The sequence below is a fragment of the Spermophilus citellus genome (assembly GCF_964194105.1).
Source record: "Spermophilus citellus genome assembly, chromosome: 2".
NCBI lineage: Eukaryota > Metazoa > Chordata > Mammalia > Rodentia > Sciuridae > Spermophilus > Spermophilus citellus.
Genome location: NC_138183.1, coordinates 258,300,501 through 258,321,013, shown reverse-complemented (window position 1 = coordinate 258,321,013; position 20,513 = coordinate 258,300,501). Strand labels below are relative to the sequence as shown.

The window sequence follows — 20,513 nt, the reverse complement described above, 5'->3', positions numbered from 1 at the left end:
ATCCAAAATCAGTTTCACTGGGCTGAGAGCCAGGTGTTGGCGCTACAGTGCTCCATCTGAGGCTCCAGAGAGGAGACCCATGGACCTCTCCAGCTTCCAGAGTGGTGCTCCTGGAATCCTTGGTTCCTGGCCCCTTCCTCCATCTTCAGAGCTAGCTCCTGTTCTATGTCCCAAAGCACCTCTGTGCCAAATCCTATGACACTGAGATGATACCCTCTGCATACATCTTATGACACTGAGATGACATTTGAAGCCCATTTGGATAACCCAAGATCTACTCCCCTCTCAGGATCCTGAATTTAGTCCCATCTACAAGGTCCCTTTACGATATAAGGGGACACTTATATGTCCCAGGGATTGTTTGAGGAGCATTGTGTAACCCACCACAGACACATTAACACAAACATGCACTCACTTCTTACACCCCCACACACCCATTCCACGCAGGCAGTGGGGTCGCTGGTGGTCCCAGGGGTCACAAGGACCACTCATGTCCAAACCTCTCCTCAGCCCACTCAGGACAGTGGGAAGCTGCAGAGTCCACCCCGTGGCACGCTTCCTCATGCCCAGGAGAGAAGAGGCCCTTCCCAAGGTCCCCCAGCACAGCCCTCCCTCACTGTCATGTTCCCTCTGCCTGGATGCCCCTCTTCACCCCGCCTGCAGAATTCACCATCTCCAGCCTGAGCTGGAGGACTGGTTCTGAGCTAGCCACCTCCTCCATGCAGATGGTCTGCTTCTGTAATCAGCTGCTCCCTGCTGTGGCTGGATGCCACACCCCATGCAAGGAATGTTAAAAGAACAGAAGAGCAGTGGGAATCAAAGGTCACCAAGAACAGCACTTAAAGGGTGACAGTACAGCCTGTGCCACAGAGCCTACATGTAGGAGCTTTGCTGCAGATCAGATGGACACCTCAGTGCCTACTGAGCACCGGAGATGCCCAGACCTGGGGAATGGACAGCGCAGAACAGCTTCCCACCCCCAGGACTTGGCTTGAGCTCTCCCTGGGTAGGGGTCATCTCTCTGGTCCTTGACTCCGCCTCTGAGTGCTAGATCCAGAGACAAGCCGCCATGGATGAGGCAGGGACCTCCTGCTCCAGGTGAGTGTTGGATCCCAGAAGGGTCTCCAGAGAGAGGTCCCTCTAGGGCCTCACTCTGCTGACTCCCTGGTCCCAGCCCTTTCTCCGCCATGCCAGGCTCAGAGTTCTAGAGACTACATTGCCACAGAGGGCTACAGGGTCTGCTCCCCACCCAGGAATCAGGCTAGCCCTGCTGTAAGAGCCCAGAGAGAGTGCAGTGAGCCAAGTAGAAATGCAGGGACACAATCTGAGAACAGGTGACAGCTGCTGCTGAGGCCAGTCCTTCCCTGGCTCTGCAGAGAGGGAGAGAAAGGACAGAGGACAGCCCAGGTACACACCTCATTTGGCCTTTCACCTGCCCTGGCAGGGTGTGTGGAAGGGAGAAAGCAAGAAGTAGGGGGAGGGGTATGGAGCAGGAAGGCTGGTGTGTGAGTCCTGTCACCAGTGAGGAGGTTGGAGCACAGGCCTTGCTTGGCGGCAGAGGTGGTCTGAGGCTCTCCCTCTGCCCCTGTGGATCTCCACAATGCGTTAGCCCAGATCCCCTGGATAGGGCCCCTGCCCACTGTGGACACCCAGAACTCCCTGTGTGCGTGGCAGAGGTCACCTGGCAGCATACATAAATCCTGCTCGCCTCCAGCTTGGAGCCCCGCGCTGCGGCAGCCCGCGAGCTGCTCCTGGCCGCGCTGGAGGACCTGAGCCAGGAGCAGCTGAAGCGCTTCCGCCACAAGCTGCGGGATGCACCGATGGACGGGCGCAGCATCCCTTGGGGGAGACTGGAGCGTGCGGACGCTATGGACCTAGCGGAGCAGCTGACCCATTTTTATGGGCCAGAGCCAGCGCTGGATGTGGCCCGCAAGACCCTGAAGAGAGCCGACGTGCGCGACGTGGCGGCCCGGCTCAAGGCGCAGCGGCAGCAGCGTGAGCTCTGGTTGCGGGTTCCCCAGGGTCCCTGGTTCAGGGTCTTTGCCGCCCGCTGCCTTCCTTCCAGCTTCCCCTACAAAACCCTGGCGCTTTACCCACAAATTTGCAAATCCTATGACTTAGATCCTGGATGCTCTAGAGGGAGACCTCGACCCCCTATTGTGTCCCACACACGGCGCAGTCTCACTTCAGGTTTCCCTTTCAGGGCTCGGCCCCAGCTCCTCGGCGCTGCTCTCCGTGGCCGGTAGGTCTTTTGTGGGAGGCACAGGCTCAGGGCACTAAGTCCCGCTGCCACTGCTGGCCCTAGGAAGGCGCCATGACGCGCTAGAGGAAACCGAGGCCTGACTGGCAGGGAGGGCACCGGCCCCAGGGTGCTGGAAAGCCAGCCCATTCTCGCCCCGCTCCCTGTCGCTTCCCCAGAGTACAAGAAGAAATACCGCGAGCACGTGCTGAGGCAACACGCCAAAGTGAAGGAGAGGAACGCCCGCTCGGTGAAAATCAACAAGCGCTTCACGAAGCTACTCATCGCGCCCGAGACCGCCGCCCTGGAGGAGGCACCGCTGGGGCTTGCGGAGGAGCCAGAGCCGGAGCGCGCACGGCGCTCGGACACACACACGTTCAACCGACTGTTCCAGCGGGACCAGGAAGGCCAGCGGCCGCTGACCGTCGTACTGCAGGGCCCAGCGGGCATTGGCAAGACCATGGCGGCCAAGAAAATCCTGTATGACTGGGCGGCGGGCAAGTTGTACCAAGGCCAAGTGGATTTCGCCTTCTTCATGCCATGCCACGAGCTGCTGGAGCTGTCGGGCACACGCAGCTTGGCTGACCTGATCCTGGACCAGTGCCCGGATCGGGGCGCACCCGTGCGACAGATGCTAGCGCAGCCTCAGCGGCTGCTCTTCATACTAGATGGCGCAGACGAGCTGCCGGCAAACGGGACCGCCGAGGCCGCGCCCTGCACAGACCCCTTTGAGGCCACTAGCGGTACACGGGTGCTGGGCGGGCTGCTGAGCAAAGCGCTGCTGCCCTCCGCCCGCCTGCTGGTGACCACGCGCACGGCCGCCCCTGGGAGGCTGCAGGGCCGCCTGTGTTCACCACAGTGCGCAGAGGTGCGAGGTTTCTCCGATAAGGACAAGAAGAAGTACTTCTACAAGTTCTTCCGGGATGAGTGGAAGGCAGAGCGTGCCTATCGCTTCGTGAAAGAGAATGAGACGCTGTACGGCTTGTGTTTCGTGCCCTTCGTGTGTTGGATCGTGTGCACCGTGCTGCGCCAGCAGTTGGATTTGGGCCAGGACCTGTCGCGCACCTCCAAGACCACCACTTCAGTGTACCTTCTCTTCATCGCCAGCGTGCTGAGCTCCACTGGTGCCGACGGTTCCTGGGTGCAGAGAGAGCTGCGCAAGCTGTGCCTTCTGGCCCGTGAGGGCGTCCTCCGGCGTAAGGCGCAGTTCACCGAAAAAGACCTGGAGAAACTGGAGCTTCGCGGCTCCAAAGTGCAGACACTATTTCTCTGCAAGAAGGAGATGCCAGGCGTGCTGAAGACAGAGGTCATCTTCCGATTCATTGACCAGAGTTTCCAGGAGTTCTTCGCAGCACTGTCCTACATGCTTGAGGAGGAGGGGGCTTCTGGGGCACCGACGGGTAGCGTGGGATCACTCCTGCGCACAGACACGGAGCTAAGTGGACACCTGGCACTCACCACCCGCTTCCTCTTCGGGCTGTTGAGCACAGAGCGGATCCGAGACATCGAGCATCACTTTGGTTGTGTGGTTCCAGAGCGTGTGAAGGAGGATGCCCTGCGGTGGGTGCAGGGACAGGGCTGCCCCAGGACTGCATCAGAGGGGATGGAGGACACAGAGGAACTAGAGGAGGAGATAGAAGAGCCCAACATCCCCCTAGAGCTGTTGTACTGCCTGTATGAGACACAGGAGGATGCTTTTGTGCGGCAGGCCCTGAGCAGCCTCCCAGAGCTGGCACTGGAGCGAGTGCGACTGAGTCGCATGGATCTGGAGGTTCTGAGCTACTGTGTGCGATGCTGCCCGGCTGGACAGGCACTGCGGCTGGTTAACATTGGACTGGCGGCTGCACAAGAGAAGAAAAAGAAGAAGAGCCTGGTGAAGCGGCTGCAGGGGTAAGTCTCCAGGCTAGGGCTGTTCCTATGGCAGGCCCTGGTATGCATGGAGCTTGTATGCAGTGAATGCCTGTGCACCTATGCCCATCTAGACTGAGGAAGCATGTCCAAACCTGAGGCCTGTTCCCCCAGACGCAGGGAGGACCTCAGGGCTGCTTTTGTTCACCCCCTTGTGCCCCTCTTCTTCACTAGGTGTCCTCACCATGTTCCAGCACACCACCACACAGCTCTAGCTAGAGCTCTAGAGTCCACCATGCCCTCGGCACCCTGAGCCGTGCACCTGCTGTCCCTCCCCTCAACACTTTGCTTGCTGCCTATCCTGAAAGCCTGCCCTGGCTGCTTCAGCTGGCCTGGGACTCCACTGGCCCCAGAAGTGCCCTGATGACCACTTTATACCGTGACATTCCCCATGCCTGCTTCTTACACCAGACTTCCAGCTCCTCTGTGACAAAGCTTGTGCAAGAGTTACTTTGAACTTAGCTCCACTCAGCACCTGTCCTGGGTGTTCAGCATCTTTCAGAGGATGAATGTCAGGACATGGGCAGGGCTGGCCCTAGGGACCTGCAGAACCCCTCCTGGGTTTCACTCTAGGATCAGTGAATTAAAGGGTAGAGGGGTCCTAGCTCAACCTGAGCTGATGGCAGAGGAAGCACCAAGGCCTGAGGACAACAGAGAAGAAAGGGCCCTGTCTAGGAGGCGCTGAAGCGGTGCAGCAGCCTCAACTTCCTCTCTTCTTGCAGTTCTCGAGCCTCCACAAAACAACTCCTGGGTTCACCACTGCGTCCACTTTGTGAGGCCATGACTGACCAACAGTGCGGCCTAAGCAGCCTGACGTGAGTAACCATGCCCCAGCCCCTCCCAGGGGGCAGGATGCCCTCCAGAGACAGGAGCATAGGGGAGGGAGAAAGCTGACAGGGACCCACCCCATCAGAGAGTGAGGTGCTAGTGGGAAAGGTGTGGTGCTGGTGGAAAGAGGGGGCTCAGCACCTGGGAGTGGGAGGGTGGCCAGGTATTCTTTTTTTTCCAAGGAGGCTGCTAGGTGCCATTGGAGACTCCTGGGCCAACCCTCTAGAGGAAGGCATCAGGTGCCCCCTCTGAGGTCAGTCTGCCTGTGAATCCTGGCCTCGGTGTACCCTTGGACAAGCCAGTCTGTCTGGGCTTATGCTTCCTCTCTGTGAAATGCAACCAGCGTCCTCTACCTTGGAGGGTTGATGTGAGACTTCGTGAGGCATGAACAGTACTGAGAATGAGATAGCTGTTCAATTCCTGTCCAACAGGAATGCCCACTGACCAGATGGTGAAATGACCAGATGCCCATGAATCAGTGGCAACACGGCCAAGTAGTCCAGTGAGGGGGGGGGGGGGCAGGTACAGCAATCTGGAAATACAGATAAGGAACCAGAAGGATGCCCACATTTGGCCCAGCTGGTGGGGTCTGGCCCACCTTGGTTTGTGCAGTTGATGTAGAAAGGTGGCCGGGGGCTTGCCCACAGACCCACGAGCTTCTTGACCACAGGCTGTCCTACTGCAAACTCCCCGACGTCATCTGCCGAGACCTCTCTGAGGCCCTAAAGGTCGCACCCGCCCTGACGGACCTCGGCCTCCTCCACAACCGGGTCAGTGAGGCAGGCCTGCGTATGCTGAGTGAAGGCCTGGCTTGGCCCCAGTGCCGGGTGCAGACACTCAGGTGAGGCTTGGCCTGGGAGAGACAGAGGGATGGGATCCTCCCCCAGCAGCTCCTGAGCCAGCCTCCTCTCAGGGTGCAGCTGTCTGGCCTCCCGGGAGCACTCCAGTACCTGGTAGGCATGCTCCGGCAGAGCCCTGCCCTGACCACCCTGGACCTCAGCGGCTGCCAGCTGTCTGACCCCACAGTGACCTACATGTGTGCAGTCCTGCAGCACCCATCATGCAGCCTACAGACCCTCAGGTAGATTCAGGTGGACAAAGTGTGGGGACACAGCCGGTCACCCCAGGGAGGGTGGATGCTGGGACTCCCTGACCCTCAAGAGGAGTCTCTCCAGATACCTCCCAAGTGACCAGGCTCAGACACAGATCTGGAAGCCCAGCCTAGAACCCACCCCTGAAGCCCTGGCCCCAACCCTGGCCCTGATCACTATACTGACCAAATATGCCCATCCTGTGGTCAGTGATCCCAACACCCTTTTACTCCCCTGAAGGACCAAGGCCCTGAGAGACAGCCTCGGAAACTTGGGCTTTTGGCACAGCCTAGACCAGCAGCCCCTTCATCACCCACTCCTACTGTGCCCCAGTCTTGTCCCCCCAGCCCTGGAGTTCTCTCCCTCAGCTGACCCATACCCTCTGTCCTCTGCATGTGGCTGCAGTCTGGCCTCTGTGGAGCTGAGTGAGCTGGCCAAGCAGGAGCTGCAGGCCGTGAAGACAGCAAAGCCAGATCTGGTCATCATACACTCAGAGCTGGACAGCCACCCGGAGCCTCCCAGGGGATTCAACAGTGTCCTCTGAGGCCCTGAAGCCAGAGCGGGGTAGAATGCACTGTGGTCAGAGCCCTGTGGAGAGGTAGTCCTAGTCCCCAAGGCAGGAGGATGCTGCCTTCAGACTCTGGGCAACTTTTCTGAGCAGAGAGGCCCGGGACAGGCAAGCGGGAGGCCCAGACACAGGGGTCTGCTCCTGGTCAGGCCTGGGATCTATACCTCACCCTACAGCCACTGCCACTGCAAAAGCCCCTGAAACAATAATACCGATGAAGCCCCTGTTAATTGAGCACCCAGTGGTTGATAGAGTGACCCTTTCTCTGACCTGGCCTCCACCTGAAGTGGAGTCTCAGCCCCCACAACTCTGGACCTGTAGGCAGAAGGTGGTGGGGCCCTCTCTGGGAATTTGGGAAGACTGAGGCCATCCTTGAGGTAGTGTAGCCTGAGCCCAGAGGCGTCCACTAGCTGCCTGAGATCTATGGAAGGGGAGACCAGGGCGGGTGGAGATAGCCAATGTCTGCCTCAGGTGGGAGCCGCAACAGCATCATCACTGGTAATAAACTCTTTCAGATTCACTTTCACTGGTTTCTGTTACTTTTCACCAGGGCCCCAGTAGGGTCTTTCCTCCAGCTCGCCTGCCTGGGAGGACAGGGTGTAGGCCTCAGAGGAAAGAGGCTCAGTGAGCAGCCTGACTGCAGAAAGCTTGGAGGCAAGACCTGACCTTGCCAGCCAGTGCCAATAGTGGATGTCCCAAGAAACTTTGAGTCTTTTCTGCTCAGCACAGCTGGGCTCTGCCAGCTCTTGAGACTCCATCCAAATGGAGGGCACCCTGGAATCAGCCCCTTCACTTCCCAGGGGAAATTCCCTCCATAATCACTTTATAAATCCATTCCTTCATGCCACAAAGCAGACAAAACCCCTGTCCCCTGGGAGCTGCTATTCTAGGCAGAAAGACAGACAATAAATAAGTATGCTCTACCAGAACAAGACCCGGTAAAAACATGGTGTGTGAGTGCATAATTCACTGGACTCACAGATGATTCACAAACATGGTACAGCAAACACCGTGTGTGAGCCAGGCACAGGGGCGCATGCCTGTACTGCCAGCAACTCAGAAAGCTGAGGCAAGTTTGAGACCCTCAGGCTCTGAGCAACTCTTGTGAGCAGAGGCCCTGGACAGGCAAGTGAAGCCCAAATAGACGCAGGCCCTTGCCTGGTCCTGGACAGGCCTGGAACATGCCCCTTGCCCCACATCCTGGATTCCTCCTCCCTAGCCTGGGCAACTTAGTGAGCTTCTGTTTCAGGTTTCAAGACCCACTGAATCTGGGCAGGGTGGACAGACACAGATACGTACGTCAGGCCAGGGAGCCTGAACCATAGGACCCACAGGCCCAGGGACGTGCCCAGAGCCATCAGTGGGCAGGTGGAAAGAGGGAGACCAACGGTGCCACAAGCTGAGAGAGCTGGAGGATGGGGTCTCCGAGCAAGGGGCACCGTGGAGAGGGAGAGATCTGGAGAAGGGGAAGAAATCACATCCAGAGCCCACCGAGGTCCCCTAAATCCACCGTTGCGGACCCGCATCTTGGGGGTCAAAGGACTCCCCACTCAGGTCTCTGGTTGGCCACAGCCACGACCAACGGGACCACAACAGGTCCTGAAGACACAGCCTCGCCGCCCAGGGGAGAGGGGGCCTCTGCCCGAGCCCTCTGCGCCTAGCTGCCCCGCCCCGTGGGCGGCTCGGGCCGGGCAGCAGGCCTTCCTGGTCACGTGTCAGTGGTGAGGCTCGCCTCCCCCAGGCAGGCCCGGGGCAGCCGGACCGGGGAACCCAGGGACGCAGATCGCAGATCGCGGGCTGAGCCAGAGCTGCGGTAAGTCCCCCCGCGCGCCTCCCCAGCCCCGCTCCTTCCGCGCCACCCGCTGCGTCCCGCGCCGGCCCCTTCCGCCCTCGCCTCTCAGAGGGGCTGGTCCCTGGGCTGAGCTTCCTCGGTCCACCCTCCGGGCTTCCGAACTCAGGAAGGTGGGCTTTGACCTCGTCGGTGGACCGTGCGGCTTGAGAAGCCGGCCCGGAGACCCGCCAAGGTTAGAATCTGGGCTCTAAAGCCGGAGTTTGAGGGGCAAGTTTAGAGACTGAATGGAGTCCCTGGAGGTCCGTGGTGCGGTGTTTTCCGGGGTGGCCCTTAGATCCCACCACATCTAGGGGGTCGGCCAAGTCCTGAGGAGGACTTCAGAAGAGGGAGCCCACCCAGTCACGGCCTCTTGACGCCCTTCGGCAGGTCACCCTGGAAGTGAGCCTTCCATGGAGGATGCCTGGGAAGACGCGACCACATTTACTGCCCAGTCTCTGCCCAGTGATCCCCGGCTCCTGGCCACTGTGACCAATGCCTACCTGGGCACACGTGTGTATCATGACACACTGCATGTGAGTGGCTTGTACAACGGGGCTGGGGGTGGCACACACCGAGCCATTCTGCCCAGCCCCCTCAACGTCAAACTGGAGGCCCCTGCAGAGACAGGAAAGCCGATGGAGGAGACCTTTGCCCTGGACACCAACACAGGTAGCTGCACTGTCTGGCTCCCTCTCATCCGCTGTGGAGCACAGCTCCCTCCAGTAGGCAGTCTTTAAGGAAAAGAGGCCAGGAGAGACCCCGTCTTGGGTTCTCCCCTTTCCCTCCCTCTGGGTGGGCGTCCTGGGGTCCTGGGCAGAGCCTGGGTCCTGTACAGCGGGCCTGGAGGACGCATTCACCCTCACTGTGGGGAGAAGCCACCAGAAACCTGAGGGACACCACTGCCAGCCCAGGGAGGCCCAAGTGCTGTGTGGCCCAAGGCACTGGGAGACCACAGCTTTGCAGCCTGCGGGGGGGGGGGGGGGGGGGGGGGCCTGCTTCCCCAGTGACTGAAGCTTCGCACCCTCCCCAGGCTCCTTTCTGCACACCCTGGTGAGCTCCAGCTTCCAGGCCTGCCAGCGCATCTATGCCCACCGCACGCTGCCCCACATTCTGGCCTTCAGTGTGTCTGTGGCTCGCTTGGATGCAGGGAGCTCGCCTATCACGGTGCTGCTGCGTTCATCCTTCTCCCTAGAAAGCCCAGACCTGGACTTGCATCTGGGGCCCGACTTCCAGGGAGTCCGGTGAGGAGGGGGCTCTGTCCCAAGTCCCACAGGGTAACCTAAAGAGGGAGCCACCCCTGAGGTGGCTGCCCTCTTGCAGGTACCTGTATGGCCACACACTCACCCCTGAACAACCTGGGGGGCCACGACAGGAGGTGCACATGCTGTGGACACCAGTGCCCCTGACATTGACCCTTGGGGAACACGAGAAGAACAGGACCTGGGACTTCCTGACTGTAGTGGGCAGCAGCCAGGCAGAGGCCCAGGCCTACCTCCAGGAGGCCCTGCAGCTGCAGGCCAGAGGCACTCTGTACCCAGCCCATGCACAGTCCTGGGCCCAGCTGTGGGAAGGCTGTGGCCTGGATGTGGTAGGGCCACTGCCCCTGCGCCAGGCCCTTCGTGGCTCCCTCTACTACCTGCTCAGTGCCCTGCCCCAGCCCGGGGCTTTAGGGTACGTCTGTCATGGCCTCAGCCCCGGGGGCCTCTCCAATGGGAGCCAGGAGGAGTGCTACTGGGGCCACGTCTTCTGGGATCAGGTACACATCATCCCTCACCACCACCACACGAAGGGCGGCACGGGGATTGGGGTTGGGATGGGCCAGCACAGGGCTGTGCCGAGGGGAGGGCTTCCTGAGGAGGCGGTATCTCGGCAGTGCAGGAATCCGTTGGAGAGCGAGCCAAGCAGGAGCACCAGAAGATGCACATGGCAGCCCCTGTGGTACTTGCAGCAGGAGCTTACCAAGGGCCAAGGAAACCAGGGACAGGAGAGGAGCATCAGGGCACAGGGCCTAGAGTTTACCTGAGGGCAAGGAAACCAGGAACATTTAATCAGGGAGTGACACAGAGGCCCATTCTGGGAAGACCCCAAGGTGCCAAGTGGAGCTAGGTGGAGAAGAGCCAGGAGTGGGCCAGACTAAACTGAGGATGCGGCGTGAGGAGGCTTATTGGCACTGGGCAAGGAGGCGCGGAGGGTGATTCCTCATGTGCCTCCCAAGTCAGCCCTGACTCTTATTCTATGGGCGAGGCTAGGGAGGCTGAGGTCAGGCAACCAGCAGGCAGAGAGCAGGCTCCTCCTGTAGTGGCCTGTGCCTAGATTCGGGCCTGGGAACTCACCTGCTGGCTAGGGAGGGGAAGTGGAAGGCTGGGGAGGGGCTGGTAGATCTGGAGGGTCATCAGGAAGAACCCAGAAGGAGGCAGCAGGCCTCCAAGAGGCAGAGAGGGTGCAGCAGCAGGATGTGGAAGTAGGGGAAGGAGAAGGTGTAAGCCCTTCTAGCTCCAGAACAAGGACTGTCCTCAGGATCTCTGGATGTTCCCAAATATCCTGATATTCCACCCAGAGGCTGCCAGGGCCATCCTGGAGTACCGCATCAGGACACTGAGTGGGGCCCTGGAAAACGCCCGGAACCTGGGCTACCAGGTGAGGAAGCCCGGGCACCACCCCGTGGGGCCCACCGTAGGGTCCACACACAGAAAGAACTGGGCAAGAGCCTCCTGGCCCATGGAGGAACGTACATGGGCTCCAGAGCCCCCACCTCCTCCTCTCTTTGCCCTTCCACAAGGTCCCATAGGGTAAAGGCTAAGGTCGGGTGGCATCTGCCCCTCTCCCCCACAGGGAGCCAAGTTTGCTTGGGAGAGTGCAGGCTCTGGCCTGGAGGTCTGCCCTGAGGACATTTATGGGGCTCAGGAGATCCACATCAACGGGGCCATCCTGTTGGCCTTCCAGCTGTACTACTACACCACCCAGGTGAGGTGTTCCGTCCACCAGCCCTGCCACCCAAGGCCTGCTGTCACAAGAGAGAATCTGGGAGCCAGGCCTTCCTTTCTGGTCGCTGGATGGGTGGGCACTCAGCACACAGAGGACCCTTGGCCCCCAGGATCTGCAGCTTTTCCGGGAGGCTGGTGGCTGGGATGTGGTCAGTGCTGTTGCTGAGTTCTGGTGCAGCCGGGTAGAGTGGAGCTCCAGGGAGAAGCAGTACCACCTGAGAGGTGAGGTGATCCCTGGGAGAAATGGTCAGGAGGAGGGACTGCTGGGGGGCAGCCTGTACTGAGCACTGTCTGCACCTGTGTGCCCAGGAGTCATGCCCCCTGATGAGTACCATTCAGGAGTCAACAACTCCACCTACACCAACGTCCTGGTCCAGACCAGGTCAGACTCTAAACCGTGCCCTAGCCCCACCCCAGCAAGCAGGGCCGGCCAGAAGCACTGAGGCTACAACCTGTCCCCTCTCTACAGTCTGCACTTTGCAGCTGGTCTGGCCGAGGACCTGGGTCTGCCTGTCCCTAACCAGTGGCTGGTGGTGGCTGATAAGATCAAGGTGCCCTTTGACCCGGAGCGGAACTTCCACCCTGAATTTGATGGGTATGAGCCTGGTGAGTGGACCCTGACTTCTGCCAAGGGCCCTTCTGCCTGGCCTAAGACCCGTGCATCCACCCTGATGTGCCCTCAACAGCAGCATCTTCCCCAGGAGAGGAAGTGAAGCAGGCTGATGTCGTGCTCCTGGGGTACCCTGTCCCCTTCCCCCTGAGTCCTGACGTCCGCAGGAAGAACCTGGAGATGTACGAGGCTGTGACATCCCCCCAGGGCCCAGCCATGACCTGGGTGAGAAGCCTGGGGAGTGGCCCCACCTTATCAACCTCAGTCTTTCTCTCTCTAAGATGGGTTTCACCCCCACTGAACTCTGAACTCTGACCCCAGAGCATGTTTGCGGTGGGCTGGATGGAGTTGAAGGACCCATTGAGGGCACGAAGTCTTCTGGACAGGAGTTTTACCAATGTCACTGAGCCCTTCAAGGTCAGCCTGACTCCAGTCCAGGGCCCTCTTACTGACCACTCTGCTGCCAGTGTCCGTGGGGGGAGGTATTTTCCAGCCTCTGGGTCACAGAGGAATCATTGCCCTGGCAGTTCTTGCCTGACCTTGGGATGGCAGCCCCAGGAGGTCCAGTGTCCTGTGGTCCCTGGCACTGACGGCCCCTGACCTACAGGTGTGGACGGAGAATGCAGACGGGTCGGGTGCAGTGAACTTCCTGACAGGCATGGGGGGCTTCCTGCAGGCAGTACTCTTCGGAAGCACAGGCCTCAGGTGAGTGCAGGGTGGCACTGAGGGTGGCCCCCGGCCCCTCCCTTCTCACACAGCTCTCCCTACAGGGTCACCAAGGCCGGCATGACCTTTGACCCCCTGTGTCCAGCGGGGGTCTCCGGAGTGTGTGTCTCTGGCATCTCCTACCAGGGGAACAAGCTCAACTTGATCATCTCCGAGGACTCCATGACAGTTGAGGTCACGGCCCAGGCTGGGCCCTGGGCCCCTCTGTTGGAGGCTGAGCTCTGGCCATCACAGGTTCGGCTGCCTCTGCTGCCAGGTAGGTAGAGGTCTGAGTGATGAGACCGGGATGCCAGTGTGTCCCTACAGGGCACCCCTCTCTCCCTGCAGGACACAAGGCCTCCTTTCCCCACTCAGCTGGCCGCATACAAAGATCACTCCCCTAGCTGCCTGAAGCTCTGACTCCAGGAATTTCCTGGGAGAAGTTTTGAAGACCTGAGACCCCTGCTACAGAGCCTCTGGGACATCCTGGAGCCCTCAGCCCCCCAGGCCCTCCCCCTGGAACCCTGCCCCTGAATGACTAGGGCTGCTGGCTTCAGAAATGTCTCCTGAACCCCACTTTTCATCACTGCCCCTGCTCCTCGCCCAACCCTCCCCCGGTCCCAGGCTGTCTGTGGCTTGAGCCCCTCCCCAGCCTCAACTCCGTGGGCAGGCAGTTTTCCACACCTCATCTGACCTGGCACCCCGCCTCTCAGTGCCCCATCTTGCTCCCCAGGCACTCTCCAAGGCCCCTGCAGCCAGGGCCTGAGTGTCCACACTCACACCCACCTGGACTCTGGTCCCAGGGCCCGTGAGGGTGAGGAGGCAGGGGCTCCACCCCTGCGCAGTGGCCCAGGACTGTCAGCTACCGCTTTCCCAGAATCGAGCTTTCCCCTCAGTGCAGCTGTGGTCAGGCTGGACCAGGGGTGCACGGGTATCATCACTGACTCCTCTCGACTCCGTGTCAGATGGCCTCTGGCACTGTGGGGTGGGGTGGGCAGCCCGTCCTCAACCCCATGGCCTATGAGAAGGGGAGGGCGTGCCATTGCTGGAGGATAGGACTGGGGTGCCAGAGCAAGACCCTCAACTCCCCCCTGGCCACCAGAGGGACTAGACTCAAATGTGCTGGGGTTCCAGGCCTTGATCCCAGGCCAGGCTGTGATTGGCAGGCTGTTCAAAGACAGAGAGATTCCCACACCCTCCAGCCTGGGGTGCACCAGTGACTTCCCTAGAACGAGGTGAGATGGCATCTGGAGCTGAGACACTGGTGAGGTCCAGACCCGGCACCAGACAACCTGCAGAGTCCAATCAGTGCTGGGAAGAGCTTTGCTCCTATAAAGGCCTGTACATTCTTCTGAAAGTGGGGTTGTGTGATGTCGAGTTTCCACCTCACCTGAGGGCAAGTGCAGCAGCTTGGGAGCCGGGTGGTCCCCTCACGCCTGCCTCCACTCCTTGCTGTGTCCTGCCACTGCCCCCGGTCGCAGTTGCATACACCAGGCAGAGCACTCCTGGGCTTCAGGCAGCTCTAGACGTGGGAATCCCAGGGCCTGTCTCCCTGTCTCCCTGTCTCCCGTCCTCAGCCCCTCAGGCTGGAACACTCATGGCCTTAGCCAGCTGCCTCCACACCCAGGAGATTTGAAAGGAGGGTTCTCACGGCCACCCCCATAGAAAGTGTGGAGTGCAGAGGCAGGGATCCATGGACACCAGGCCTCCAGGCCACAGTGAGGCAGCAGCATGCTTGCTGGAGCTCAGAGCCAAGGTGGGCAGGGGCTGAGGGTCAAGTTGCAGACCACATGCAGGCCAGTGCATGGCTTGAAGCCAAGGGTACCTACAGGCTTTTCACTAAAGGCCCTATAAACACTCTGGCTGGGTGACAAGGCAGATCTGCTGAGGACCGTGGGCCCCCTTCTCTCTGCTGTGGGCCAGGGATTGTCCTAATGGGAGTGGACATTCATTTTTTGCAGCCTCAAAGTCAGGATTGGGCATAGACATCAGAATGGGGTGGCAGGTGGCCCTGAACCCCTAGGATGATGTGGCCTGGTACTTGCTATGTCTGAGCGTGATTTTATACAGTCACCTCTGTGCATGTGATGGGCCCATGGGGGTGAGAGTGTGTGTGCCCACAGGCCTGGCCAGCATCCATCAACCTGCCAAGATGAGCCGGGGGAGAGAGGGCTGCTGGTAACACTTCCCCGAGTGACTTGGCCACACGTCCTCCTCATTGTTGATGAGATCGTGGGGACTGGTAAAATATCCCACCTTTAGGGATATGTTCCCAGCCACACAGAGTTTGATGCCTGCCCCCAGCCTCTTGGTCCAGCATAGGCTGACCCCTACTTGAACTGAACCCAGGGCTTAGGGTCAGCATGTTGTCTCTATTCCAGTTCAAGCAGAGGTCTCACACTTCCCTTGACCCTAATTCACGGTGGGACTTTCTCCAGGGCCCAACATGGGCCTGTGCATCTCCACCCCCAGGTCCCAGCACAGGGCCACACACCCTATCTTCAGCAAGGGTCTCAGGCATGTCACAGGTTGGGGACTGTGTGGGGTCTCCAAGTAGAGCCATAGACAAGAGACCCCTGCCTCTATCCCTGGAAGAGCTGGCAGGCAAAGGGGTCTTCCTGGGGAGGGAGCCCGAGTGGAGTCTTCAAATCCCTGAGCTTCCTTCTGGCTAAGACCTCAGTGACGTGCTGGGGCCGCACCCCAGCCTCAGCCTCGTGTGTTTGGGTGTGTGTCCCCAGGTGCTGGGCCCGGCCAGTTTTGCTGTGTGGGGGTGTTCGGGGGCCAGGTGGCACATAAGGGAGGTGAGGTAGTACAGGAACACGTACCCAGGACAGAGGCTCCAACGGGGTTTCCCACATCTACATCCCTATGACTGCTTCTGCACAGCGGGGTGGAGGAGAGAGGGATGGAGGGGGAAGCCAGGGGCCTTGCCTGCACTTGTGTACATGCATGGATGGTGGAAACAGTGTCCAGCTCCACCCAGGAGGGAGGGAGACCCCCACCATGCTGAAATCACTGGGATTTGAAGGGACAGACAAGGAGGGGCAGCACACAGCCGGGCGGGGCCCGTTCTGAACACAAGCCACCAAACCACAGGCAGCTGGGATCAGAGGCCTGTGTCCCCGACTTCATGCTGAAACACTCAGGCACCTCCACCCCGTAGCCACAGGCCACCCTGTGGCAAAGTGAAGGGGGACAGTCGGGAACAGCTGAGCAGAGCCGGGTGAGGGAGGGTGGGCCTGGGGGAGTCCCCACAGCAGCCACCCCCCGTGGCACCCCCCCACACTGAAGCCAGGAAGGAGGCCCTGGAGGCATGTCAGGGACCTGGCACTTTTAATTGTGATGGAGGTGGAGCCTGGGGAGGAAGAGGAAAGGGTCAGAGGTAGGAGTTAGGGACCCTCAGGGTTAGGGCCAGGTCCCTGGGGTCTGAATGGTCAGCACTGGGTAGCCAGGTTGGGCCAGGGGCCCCAGGGTCAGGGTAGGGCACAGCTCAAGGCCTTCAAGGGTTGGGGTCCAGGGACAGGATAGGACAGGCCCAGCCTGTCAGTCATAGTCTGTGTCTTCGAACTTGGTGCTGAAGAAGGCTGCAGAGTCCTTGGCCAAGCGGGAGAGGTGCAGGACACCAGTCACCACCAGCCCCAGCAGCAGCAGTGGAGGCACCAGCGTCCACATCGCAGCCAGGATGTTGTAACACTTGGCTCTGGAGCCGTATCGCCGTGCTGCCTCCAGATCCCCAGCCACCTTCTGGTCTCGGGCCTGCAGGGCAGCCGAAGGGCCAGATCAACACCTGCCTTGGGGCCTGGCCCCAGATGCACCCCGAGCACCTGGAGGGTCTGCACTGGACCCAGGATCGAGGTGGAGGGGTGTGGCCTGAGGGGACACTCTCTGGGCTAGACCCACTTCCTCCATGGTCCCCAGCTTGACACACTGCTTGACACTTGGTGGGCCTTGGGTCATGATGGCCACCCACCCCAATGGGTGCTGCCAGGGGCGCCTGGCTCCTTGTGTCCAAGATATGGACCCAGTGGCCATCGCAGGTCAGCATCAGCTCCCAAGATCCCTCTGCAGGCAGGGAGTCCTCTGGGGAGCTGAGACCACAAACCCATCGAGGAACGGAAGCCAGCGGTCTCACTGAAGAGCCACCGCAGATGAGAATCCCCCTCTGGGGAAAGGAGACTCTGCAGGTAGCCCCATGGACTCTGTCATCACCAAGGGACTGTGTCCGCCTTGAGGAGCAGGGCTTTGCTATAGACAGCACCCCTGAATGGAGAAGCAGAGGTTCTCTCACCGTGGAGAGAAACTGTGGCCACACTAACACAGCCCCCTTCAAGCCCCCAGCCCCTCTGGCAGACCCTGAACTCTCCGCACAGCCCCCAGCCCCTCCTCACAACCCTGAGTCTCCCTGAAGCCCCCAGCCCCCCCCCCGCCACTTCTTCCGCCCACCTTGATGGAGTGCACCAGCGCCAGGAAGCCGAGGCAGCACAGGTTCAGGTAGAGTGTGCTGAAGGCTGACCAGATCAAGTGGTCGCGAGGCGGGGGGCTTGGCGGTCCCAGCACCAGGGCTGTGTGGGCAGCACCGTCAACCTGGCGGGGAGTGGAGGCCCGGGGGCCCTCACGGGGGTAGGACGTGTCCATGGGTTCCAGCGCCGTCTCTTCCTGGCTGGGACTTGCACTTCCAGGGTGGGCACCAAGTCTGCTTATAGCCCGGCAGCCTGCCTCCCTGCCCACCAGCTCTGCTTGCTAAATATAGCACAAATTACAGCCCGCAGCCTGGGAGCAAGGCGGGTCCTCCTGCGCCAGTGTCCCCACCCTCACCCTGGGGACCCAGAAAGACCACTGTCAGACCACTGACCAGAGCCCCCCCATGTCCTGGCCACCCACCCCAGGAAGACCCCAAGTCAGACGGCTGAGGGGCAGTGGCTGCCCACTGCCTTCCAGGTCCAACTCAGGACTGTGGTGGCCATGATGCCTCACTCACAGGCAAGAGGCAGAGCCCTCCGGGCTTGGACAAAGCCTCCTCCTCCCGACCAGAACTGCTGACACCCAGCCCTGGCGCCCCAGGACTCAGCCTCCCACTGCTGTGTGAGGCGGGTGGGGTGGGGGCCAGATGCATCTGTCAGAGACGGAAGTCTGAGGAGGAAGCTCCAGGGAGAGGGACGATGAGGCAGCCATCTGGGACTGGCCACACCCCAGCAGTGCTGCCCGGACCGCCAGGAGCCACCCTGGCCTTCCCAGGGGTTTGCGGAGACATGCCCCTCGGTCGGCCATCCTCGACCTCCTAGGCAGGCAGGTCCTCCTCCGTCCTGAAATGCTAGTGGGTGGGGTGGTCCCTTTGGGGCTCAGGGCTTCCTCCTGCTGTCCTCCCCCTTGAGATGGCTCCCCAGCCTCAGGCTATAGATGCCTCTTGGACAGCGGCCCACATGCCATGCCAGGAGGGACTTTTCTCCAGCTCCAAGCTCACAGGGCCCAGTGCCGCTCAGCTGAGGGACCATGTTGTCCTGCCTACTCTTCATCAGGATGCCTCTGAATTCCCCCGACACCTGCGCTGCCCTGCCTTCCCTAGAGCCCAACCAGATGCTTAGGCCAAACGCTTACTCCCCCACAGGGACCCCCAGAGACCAAGATGCCCAGGCCTCCTCCTGGGGCTCCCTGCTGCTGAGCTAGAGCCCCCAGTGCCCATCGTTGTCCTGTTGAAATACCCCTCCCTCACCTGCCTAGAGCACAGCAAAGGCTCCCCCCTCACTCCCATTGCCGCAGTCTTGGCTGGGCACAGAATCACGAGCCACTCAAGCAGGAACAAAACTTTATTTCGAAAAAACCGCCGCCGGCAAGCCAAACCCGGTCCTCCCACGCGGGCGTCCACCGGAACCGCGCGTCTCCCGGAACCCGGGGTCCCCCCCCCCCCCCCCCACCTCCCCCGGAATTTCCTCCTACTATCCTTCCCCAACCAATGGGAACTCTCCAAGAGTCTGGTAACATGAGTCCGTAACATGAGTCCGGTAGCAGGCCAAGGTGAACAGCGGGAGTCCAATTTCCATAAGAATGTAAATCTTAACATAATCATCTCAGTGGCTAGCTGGCGTCACGTCACTTTACAACCAAAGGTGCCATACATCGTATATTTGCTTGTGGCTCCTAGCATCTGCCCCCTTCTGTTTAATTAAGCAACAAGCAATGTGGCTAGGGACCGTGCCTGGTAGGTTGTCCAATTTAACATATGGTTCTTACCCGTCATGGGAGAACTGACCTTTAGGCGTCAGCTTCCTGTCTTAGGTTGAATCCACTGTAATCAGAGCAACCCGTCACTGACTACCGGTCCAGCATTCAGCCATGCTTGTGGATAGGCCTATGCACCAGTGGGGGGGTGAGGTTCTTGCCTCACCTCTGTTGGCCCCCAAATTTGCCTTGGTGCCAGTGGGGGGGTGAGGTTCTTTGCCTCACCTCTGTTGGCCCCCAAATTTTAGACCATCACTAGTAGAAGGGAGGAGGATACAGAAATGCCACGACACCAAGCCAATTGATGGCTCCTATGGAAAAATTGCGTCACTGGTGACACCATCAGCAAAGATATGCCAGTATTACCACAATAAACATGGGGTGAGCTGGCAAGGAAATTGCATCACTGGTGACACCATCAGCAAAGATATGCCAGCAGTACCACAATTCGGTGCACCAGATGATATTTTACAATGTATGCAACTGATATATAGTCCAGGCAAGTTCTGTAAGCAGTTCAAATTGGAGGAGTCTATCAATATGTCCATTTCCTCCCAAAGTAAATTAAGTCCTTGATTGAGCATTACTTGTTGAGTTATATTCATTGATGCATCAGTTTATACAGTTTACTGTGATAGCTATCATAGAAGCTGTAGTTTGGTTTTATCTCAGTCTTCACCGGAATTGGGATGGAGATGGAAATTCTGGCAATGATGCTAAAGAGACATTATCCTGAACAGAATTATTAAATATAATGAAAAGGAAAGGTGAAAGTAAACAAACAGATCTGTTAAACTCCTTTAAAAACAATCCTTAACAGCTGTTTACCTAATTTAAATTAAACCATATAAATCACGTGAATAAAGAAAAAATTCGGATCCATTTTTTCATGAGCGCTCCTCATATAAGAAATATGGACATACACACATACAGACATACAACACAAAACAGAAGTGTGCACACAACATACAACACATAAGACAATAGTAAATAAAGGCCTTGTAACTATACTTAGGTGAAATCTCCATTGCAATGTTTAAAAACTCCACAGTCAAAAATAAATAAATAAATAAAACACAGTCAAAAAATAAAACTGATCAGAAAAACATTAACCTAGGTTTGTATGAGCTCAAAAAATAAATAAATAAATAAATAAAATAAAATAAAATAGAACTTTATGATGTGGGAAAAATGCAATAATAAAATAGATATTGAAAAAAAAAAAAACACCTTGGTTAATCACTGTCGCAGATGTAAGAATAGCCAAGCTGGAGCTCTGGATGTCAGCTGTTATGGATTTGAGTCAAATCATCTTCTTTTTCTGTAGAAATTGTTTTAGTTAATCTCTCTGGAATCCAAATCGGTTGCTGTTCATCCTGTGGGAAAACACAGATAGCGCCCCGATTCCAGACTATCACTGGATCCGGGCCTTTCCATTGTCCTGTTAGAATATCTTTCCAAAGTACCTTAGGCTTATGTACATTTTTGGGGTACAAGTGTCTTTCCGCAGCACTAAGTCCCGATGAATCTAAA

General features: G+C 58.6%; 3 protein-coding genes across 8 annotated transcripts; 2 read left to right on the top strand and 1 right to left on the bottom strand.

Annotated features, from left to right (window-relative positions):
* Positions 1 to 1,023: 1,023 nt before the first annotated feature.
* NLRP6 (NLR family pyrin domain containing 6) lies at positions 1,024 to 7,043 on the top strand. Its single transcript, XM_081278525.1, has 8 exons — positions 1,024 to 1,098; positions 1,715 to 1,995; positions 2,204 to 2,242; positions 2,419 to 4,129; positions 4,870 to 4,962; positions 5,646 to 5,816; positions 5,889 to 6,056; positions 6,472 to 7,043. Exons 1-8 carry the CDS (start codon positions 1,070 to 1,072, stop codon positions 6,608 to 6,610), a joined length of 2,631 nt encoding a protein of 876 aa, XP_081134651.1. The 5' UTR covers positions 1,024 to 1,069; the 3' UTR covers positions 6,611 to 7,043.
* Positions 7,044 to 8,390: 1,347 nt separating this feature from the next.
* On the top strand, positions 8,391 to 13,336 carry PGGHG (protein-glucosylgalactosylhydroxylysine glucosidase). 6 transcript variants are annotated; one of them, XM_081282156.1, is made up of 15 exons: positions 8,391 to 8,448; positions 8,579 to 8,658; positions 8,853 to 8,975; positions 9,496 to 9,706; positions 9,786 to 10,221; positions 10,983 to 11,102; positions 11,298 to 11,429; positions 11,560 to 11,671; positions 11,759 to 11,831; positions 11,919 to 12,055; positions 12,136 to 12,284; positions 12,381 to 12,476; positions 12,667 to 12,764; positions 12,830 to 13,041; positions 13,113 to 13,336. In XM_081282156.1, the coding sequence occupies exons 3-15, from the start codon at positions 8,876 to 8,878 to the stop codon at positions 13,166 to 13,168; spliced, it is 1,932 nt and encodes a 643-aa protein (XP_081138282.1). In that variant the 5' UTR covers positions 8,391 to 8,448; positions 8,579 to 8,658; positions 8,853 to 8,875; the 3' UTR covers positions 13,169 to 13,336. The 6 variants fall into 6 exon arrangements, with proteins under 6 accessions (XP_081138282.1, XP_081138279.1, XP_081138281.1 ...); XM_081282153.1 differs by having other exon boundaries at positions 8,853 to 9,134; positions 12,830 to 13,019; XM_081282155.1 differs by having other exon boundaries at positions 8,853 to 9,134; positions 13,140 to 13,336.
* A 2,389-nt stretch (positions 13,337 to 15,725) lies between these two features.
* On the bottom strand, positions 15,726 to 18,356 carry IFITM5 (interferon induced transmembrane protein 5). The gene is made up of 2 exons (XM_081278526.1): positions 17,208 to 18,356; positions 15,726 to 16,520 (listed from the first exon to the last, which is right to left on the bottom strand). The coding sequence occupies exons 1-2, from the start codon at positions 17,397 to 17,399 to the stop codon at positions 16,308 to 16,310; spliced, it is 405 nt and encodes a 134-aa protein (XP_081134652.1). The 5' UTR covers positions 17,400 to 18,356; the 3' UTR covers positions 15,726 to 16,307.
* Between the last annotated feature and the right edge of the window lie 2,157 nt (positions 18,357 to 20,513).